The sequence below is a fragment of the Cornus florida genome, unplaced genomic scaffold, assembly GCF_030987335.1.
Source record: "Cornus florida cultivar Cherokee Brave unplaced genomic scaffold, ASM3098733v1 CherokeeBrave_3.0.0_Hap2_Chr04, whole genome shotgun sequence".
NCBI lineage: Eukaryota > Viridiplantae > Streptophyta > Magnoliopsida > Cornales > Cornaceae > Cornus > Cornus florida.
The window spans coordinates 103,411,622-103,420,078 of NW_026775574.1; the positions used below are offsets into that span (position 1 = coordinate 103,411,622).

At 35.1% G+C, this 8,457-nt stretch overlaps 1 protein-coding gene across 1 annotated transcript; it reads right to left on the minus strand.

The window, feature by feature from the left end:
• Positions 1-4,724: 4,724 nt before the first annotated feature.
• Positions 4,725-7,750, minus strand: LOC132304373 (uncharacterized). The gene is made up of 5 exons (XM_059802025.1): positions 7,459-7,750; positions 6,845-6,912; positions 6,534-6,689; positions 5,733-5,987; positions 4,725-5,190 (listed from the first exon to the last, which is right to left on the minus strand). The coding sequence occupies exons 1-5, from the start codon at positions 7,673-7,675 to the stop codon at positions 4,822-4,824; spliced, it is 1,065 nt and encodes a 354-aa protein (XP_059658008.1). The 5' UTR covers positions 7,676-7,750; the 3' UTR covers positions 4,725-4,821.
• Positions 7,751-8,457: the final 707 nt, after the last annotated feature.

Sequence of the window (8,457 nt, forward strand, 5' to 3'; positions counted from 1 at the left end):
TAATACATACATATATATATATATATATATATATACTGATTCGCGGTAGGAAAATCCATATATAATACATACATATATATATATATACTGATTCGCGGTAGGAAAAAAAAATCTCTCTATATATAATACACACACATATATATATACACTGATTCACGGTATATTGTCCCAAATCGGCGACTTCACTTTCTTCTCCTCGATTCTTAAGCAATCCACCACAAAGGACATCTCTGGCCTCTTCTCCGCCGCCGATCTTACACACCTGGCATGAAATCCACCACAATTAATCTCCTCTCATTCGAATCAATACCAAAGCCTAACAAATTGACCAGCCTATGTTTCGAATTCTCTATAGAATCTCGATCTCGTTCTATGCAGGACTATTGATTATGTCCAGGGTTGTGGTCCTCTGGACGACGGCGATGAGCTTGCCGTCGTCGAGGACGGCTTTGAAAACAGAGCCATGACTGCCTTGTCGAGAAAGCTATGGGATGAGGAGCCATTGGTAGCTGACTGGAGATTGAGTTGGGAGAACTCTCCTTTTGGTGGTGGTGGTGCAACCACTGGTTGGGGTGGGTAAAGATTGATACGGAGAGAAAGAGAGAAAAATGGACGGTAGGGAAAGAGTGTAGGTAATTTTGTAATTTTTTATTTTATAAAATAAGGATATATTAGTCATTTAACAAGAATTTTATCGGAATTCAACTCCAGTCACATTTAATGGGGGTTTCTGTAATTTTTAAAACGTTAGGGGTGCTATCTGTAATTATCCCTAACTTCAGGGGAGATAAGTAAAATTATCCCAACAAAAAATGTCCCTATATTGTTGTACTGTTATGGTTTTGTGTTGTAAGTTCACTGCAAAATCTATGGTGAGATTACTAGGCACGTAGCTTGGAGATTGAAGAAGAGGGTTCATCTCAATTAGGTTCGGAATCACCAATCCCACATAAGGGCCATTCATGTTGGCCTGGTTGATCATTTCTAGTGTCTCTGCATCTATTGCACCATCTGTTTCTTGTTGAGTAAGTAACATGAGAGCAAAAATAATTGTGAGAACTCTAAAAGCTTCCATCTTCTCTCTCTCTCTCTCTCTCTCTCTCTCACACACACACACACACACACACTAACACACACAGCTAGAGATGGGTTTGTATTATGGGGGGAAGGAGATGGATTTTATAGTGGAGAGTTGATGAGAACAGGGGACCAATATATATAGTACGTACGTATGCATGCAAATTATCACATTAAAAACCTTACTAAATAACAAGCAACAACTACAAGGGCATGTTTGGTGTGGTGGAATGAATTGGAATGGAATGAGAATGGAGGTGGGAATGAAATGAGAATGGAATGAGAATAATGATTTTCATTCTATCGTTTGGTTGTAGACATGGAATGTGTAAAAATGGAATCTCATTCTCATTCCTATGTTTGATAAGAAAGTTAGAATAGAATGAATTTATATTATTTTTTTAAATTACATTTTATTATTAGTAAAAAAAATTAACTAAAAAAATTAAAGGAAAAGAGATAATAGAGAGAGAAAAATAAACGAGATAGAGAGAAGGGGAACAAATAGCATATATATATATATATATAATGTGTGTATGCGTGAATTATCTCTTTAAATTATTTTATTATTTTATTAATTCTTAGTGGGAATGGAATGTGATTCCACCTCTCAAGAAGTGGAATGACATTCTACCTTTTTGATGGAATGGGCATTCCCTAGAAATGGCCATTCCACTTTTAATATGACACACCAAACAAGAGAATGGAAACAAATACATTCCATTTCACCTTCATTTGATTCTATTCACTTACACCAAACATAGCCTAATAATCATATGTACTAAACCATCATAGCACAATTCCCTGCTAAAGTGCCCCGAACTGCTTAAATTTTCTCCTAACAATCTGAAGTTAATGGTCCTATCTCCTGGAGGTACAAACAGAGAAGTATAAATCAATATATACATAGACACAAATTTTGATAGCATCATTTGTAGTCGACAAATTCTTCTTCAATTTCTAGTCCCAATGGAGCCACTCAAGAAATGATTGTCCTCAAAGAGGGTTTCAAATGACTTGTGGGGCATTCTTCCGATTTATACTTTGGGTTTTGGCTTCTAGCTTCATTTGCGTTGTTAATGATGATTTTTATCATGTTTACCTCAGTCCAACTTGTGTCATTACATTTAGTAACTTTCAGCTTTTACAGTAGCACTAAACCATAACACTTTTATATAACATATACCGAGATAATTTGATGAAATAATATAAAAACAACTCACGAATAATAATAAATAAAATAAAAATTAAAAGCTAAGAGACAAGTTAAGTCCAATTGCGACTATTTTCGAAGCAAGTTCTTCTGATATAAAATGTTACTGAACAAGTTGCTACTGATGTCTCATCTTCTGATACTTTTTTGTGCACTTTTCATATAAATGTCAATACCTTTTTTTGAAGAAAAATGAACCAAATCAAACCTTAGATCTGACGATTATTAATCACAAAAGTCAAAAAAAGAACCGAGAAACATGAACTATGTTCAACATAGTGCAATAAACAAGCAAAAATTACTCAAACCTGCCTTGTTCTTTGACGAAGACAACAAAATGGTAAAGATTGGTGGTCAGATTGAGTGAAAACACCACTGAAAGCAAGGATCGGTCGTGGATTTCAGTCAAACAAGCACACACATCAAAGTCGCCACAAAATCGCCTCCGCTCGAGCTCTCTAGAAAACCCTATAAAATGACTGAAATGTTTTAAGCGTGGTTTATATACATGTTGCAAGTCTGGTTTAAGTGAGTGTTTTTACTTCTTTCGCTACAGTGATTATTTGGGCCAACAGTACCCAAAACACGATAAAATACCAAAATGGTGTTTCAACTTTTGGCCTAAAAATTGAATATGTTTTGACACTATTGGAAACAAAGTAGACCAAACCAAACATGTTTTGGGCTAAAAAATTATTACTGTAACAAGCCTGCAACAAAAACACATTAAGTAAAATAGATACCAAACAGGGCCTAAAGGTCGGTGTGGTTGTAGTATTGTTCGTGCTTATTCAACTATGACAAGAAACCCTATGTGATAGGTAAGGATATAATAATACATGTATAGTCTAACGGTTTGAAAAAAAGACTTTCTACCTTAGCCATGGGTTTGGAAATTTTAAGAAATCATCTGAAGTTTTGTCATTTTTCTTTACTAGTTACATTCAAGTCACTGAGAAGTCAAGGGAAACTATAAGAAAGCTCAATGAAATGTATACAAAGTTAAGTTGGTTAACAAGTGTTCAATGAATATTTCCACCACAACTGTGATTGTGCTGAACCACCACCGCCCAAGTCGGAGAGGGATCCTAAATAGCAACTGCAGTGGTTTCCACATTTACCGGGCTGCATGACATCGTATTTCTGTGTCTCAGTCAAACATGTAGTTGAGTTTAGGCATTTTATCTAATTAATTTGAAGTCCTGAGCACTAGTAAACCGAGTCAATTGTTTTTCTTTACATGGTTAGTGCTCAGAGTGAACGTTAAACAGATGTGATAAGAGCTTTGGTACATTAACATTGATTTCTATGGTTATTCCAAGGCCATGGAGTAAAAGATGACATCGCTCTAACACCATAAAACCTAGTGTTGGTCCTAGCTAGCAACGCGGCGTGCGTTGTGTTTTCTGGTGGAGTAGACAAAAGGCAACAAGATGGAAGCATTGATGAGTTCCACCATAATTGATGGACCTCACTATGACCCTATTTCTTTTCGACTCCTCGCTGAATCAACAAGAATAAGATCGAATGCCAACTCTCCAAAAGATTTAAAGTTGTATTGATAAGACCACGACTCCCATTGCCACAAATTATGAAATAGACTCTATCACTTGGACGGACCCTATGCCGGTGGTGATGTTCAATGAAGGTCGCAAATACATCTCTCTTCGATCATCATTTTCTCATGTTTTATTTTCCAATGGGTTGGACAAAATCATTTTAGGAGTTCAATTTCAACGACCACCCTTTTTTTTTTTTTTGGTCAATTCCTTTCTTGGGGATGCCTCTAAATTTATCCATTTACTTGCTTTTCAAATTTCATCCACTCAATTTCATTATACAATATTACTTTTCCATCTGTTTGATCCCGCTATGAGATAGTAATTAATTACTGGTGTGAGTTGAATAGTCGCAATATGTTTGTTGGGTGCAATAATGCAATCGACTACAAAGCTGGATTTGTAATTGTTGTGATGTGACTGCAATATCTTTAAGCATGATGTAAGGTTCAAAATGGATTACAGAAAGGTCTGTTTGCCAGTGGAGTTAGAAAGAGACTCTCTCTCCTTCAGGTACAGTTATTAATTGTCTTAATTGTTTTACTTTGATAAATAAATTTAACACGCAATGTAATTTCATTATAACATATTACTTTTAGATTTTAAATTAATGGCTCTAGAATGAATAAGACTCCTGCTATTATGAGATTTAGATAATAAGGAGAGAGACTTTATATATATCAATATATATTTTTCACGTAAGACCTCCATTCCACGATATAATAGCCTTATTGTTGTACCAAAGTTCGCTTCCCATTATCATATAATAAATTTTACTGCAAATTGAAAATATTTGCAACAGAAACACAGAGTTACATAGTTTGGATTTTGCTTACTCTTCTTCTTAATTAGCACTGAGAAACATTGGAATACCATTTTTAGGATATTGTCACTCTTCCTTTTTTATTAGCATTCCAAGTGGCACTTATTTACTTGATGAACATAATAGAAGCAGAAAGCAGAAAAAGAAAGCTACACAGAAGCATTCAAATCTAAGTTTTCTGCAGACAAGTTCTTGATGAATTCTACCACAACTTTGACAGAATTGTTCGCGGCAAGAGACGCGAAAGTAGCAGCCTCATTCGACTGATCTGAACCACCGCCGGCCAAATCAGACAGTGCCCTGAAAGTGATGAAAGGCACCCTTTGCTGCAGACATATGAGTGCCACTGCCGCGCTTTCCATGTCCACCGGGCTCACGTTGAACTTGTCATAGATGAAGCCCCTATAAGCTGCATTGTCAAGGTATATGCTTGCGCTTGTTCCACTTTGGACAGTGGTCACCTTTGGTGTCTCAGACAAGCATGTGGTTGAGTTTATGCAGCCCTCTAGTTCCAAGCCCTAACACATTAAAGTTTGCACTAGACCAAGTCAATTATTAGGTTACAAATGTATCAAGTTAGGGTAATTTTAACCCCAAGGGTTTTCCTAGAAGAAAAGACTTGGGTCCTGGTTCCTCATGAACCTTCAGGTCTTAAGATCGATTTATTTTAGGTGCAAATAATTCCTTAGGGATCACATTCGCGGTTACAATCTGAGCTTTACCCGATCTATGCTTGCATGCGTCCCGTGAATTAGTCGAAGCAAAACCTCATACCCCCAGTAATGAAAAAAAAAAAAAAAAAAGGGAAACCCCTCTCTTTTCGAACCCTCTCTGTGTGTACATTTGGGGTTCGGACTCTGTTACCAAGTGTGTACGCGTTTAATTGAACTTTAGAAGAAAGAAAAAAAAAAAAAAAAAAAAAAAGAGGCAAACTCCTCTCTTTTCGAACCCTCTCTGTGTGCAGATCTGGAGTTTGGACTCTGTTAGCGGGTGTGTACCTGTTTGATTGAACTTTAGAAGAAAAAAAAAAATTGGGGAATTTAATTTAAAGGAACTTTACCTCTAGGGTTTTGGAAATTTCAAAATAATGGGTATCCACAGAAATCCAAAAGGCATGTTGCCTTTCCTCAGGAGTGCCATCAATGGGGAAGACTTCCTCTGGTTGGTACCAGACATTGTTCAAGAGATTGTCAGAGAAGAAGCTGCAACCAGCGAAACCACTGATATAATTGTGAAATTTGATGTACCCAATTTCTCTTGTATAGTCTCCATTGACTTCTAGGGCTAGTTCGTCTTCAGGCCCATCTCCAAACCTCTGTAAGTACCATTTTAATTTAGTATATGATAAAGAAAAAAAGTAATTAGTACTGGTAAAAATATTAATTTAGACTTTAATTGATTAGGAAGTATAACCTCCCTTCCTTGAGTTGAAGGGAGAGGGGAGGGGTTTGAGTCTTGGCATGAACAATATTGTGTGTATTTATACTTACTTAACTCAACAAAAAATAAAAAATAAAAAATAAATAAAAATACATGACTTTTAGGAAGCTTGATGTTGAAATGAAAAAATTAAATGGTAGTGTGAGTATTATTAAACCCAAAAAAAGAAAAAGAGTTGGAACATATAAGGTGTAACATATGTTGTGTGGATATTGAGATATGATGAACACACATCATAGAGATACAAAGATTTCTATTTAGCAATTTTCCTTTCTCAATCTATAAATTTACTTTACCTTTAAAAAAAAAAAAAAAACTAAAAAAATGTCCTTTCTTTTGACTAACCAAAAAATTTTTAAAAATAAAAATTGTCCTTATGCAATATTATGCATCAGCAGTAGTAATTTGTTGTGGTACGTACCTGCCAATTCCAAAGAGCAGTATGGGACCAATACTGAGGAATGGTGACATCTCCAATATTGAGAGAAGGGTTTGCATTTCCAGCTATTCCATAATGGACAACTCCTTCTATATCGAATAAACTCAACAAAAGCTGTGTGGTTATACCTGCATTTATCTATAATATATATATATATATATATATATATATATATATAGCCAAAAAAGATATATAAGTGGACATAGGGAGGTTCATATATATATATATATATATATATATAGACACACACACATAAAAATTAAGAAAACTCAAGGAGAAATAAAAAGAAATACCATGCTTAACCCTGTCATGACCAGTATGACTTCTTTCTTTTCGATGGTTCCGAATCGAAATCTCCTTCCTTAAGAAAAGCACAAGGAGAAGAACATGGTGTATGAAATACATATAAAGATACGAAGAACAAAAGTTTGGTTGTGTAAGCAAAAACTAAGAAAGCAAGCCAGGGATTGCTGGTTTGGTAGAACATAAAAACATAAAACACTACAAAAATTTATAGTATATTTTCGTTGATAGTTCTATGAACATTATTTTATACATTTTTTTTAAAAAACCAGCTCACCCGTTAGTCACTTTTTTGGACTCTCGAATGATTTACGAACTTCGGATGAACACAGTTTTCCATAAATCATGTGCATCATTTAATTTAACACAAACCTCACTTTCGGTGAGACTCAAACCAGAGACCTAATTAAGAGCAACCCAAAGGTCTTTTTAGCTGAGTTGTCCATGGCACCAAAAAAAGAAGAAAAGAAAACAAAGAGGTGGATAACAATCTATTCTATGAAAATAGAGTGCTTTGAAAGATTTTGAAAAACTGTTTTTTGAGAACTAAACTAAAAATGTCCCAATATTATTGTGCTATTAGGGTTTTGTGTTGTAAGTTCACCTGCAAAATCTATGGTGAGATTACTAGGCACGTAGTTTGGAGATTGAAGAAGAGGGTTCATCTCAAATAGGTTCGGAATCACCAATCCCACATAAGGGCCATTCATGTTGGCCTGGTTGATCATTTCTAGTGTCTCTGCATCTATTGCACCATCTGTTTCTTGTTGAGTAAGTAACATGAGAGCAAAAATAATTGTGAGAACTCTAAAAGCTTCCATCTTCTCACTCTCTCTCTCTCTCTCACACTAACACACACAGCTAGAGATGGGTGTGTATTATGGGGGGAAAGGAGATGGATTTTATAGTGGGGAGTTGATGAGAATAGGGGACCAATATATATAGTACGTACATATGCATGCAAATTATCACATTAAAAACCTTAATAAATAACAAGCAACAACTTTAATAATCATATGTACTAAGCCATCATAGACCATGTGAAAAGGAGAAAAAAAGAATAAAAAAATCATATACCACCATGTGAAAAATACTGTGCCTTGGCCCCAATCCACTAATCAATATGATAGTGACACGAATAGCCAAAAGTGTGCATGCATATAATTATGTGCATAACGACACACACGTTATATCTTTTGACTGGACGTGAATGGAAAAGTTCTGTTAATTACAGGAAGATTAATTAAATGGTTCTAAATCATTTGATGTTTAGTGCATTAATTCAATAAAAATTAAATCGGTGAAGAGATGTCTAGTGCATTATTTCAATAAAAATTAAATTGGAGAAGAGAGATTTATGTGATTTGCTAATACTACTTTTAAGCTTGCTTTAAGTTATGGTGGTTTTCTTAAAAAAAAAAAAAAAAAAAAAATTTGTTTTCCTTCTTGGTCCCACCACTCTCTTTCCGAGCAAGATAAAAGTGTCACGACATGATTTCCTTTCTTTTTCACTTCTGGCTTGGATAAAGAGCAGAGTCATTTTTGTTCCTTTTTCTTTTCTTTTCTTTTTAAAGCTAATATCATTATTTTCTTTCCTTAATCT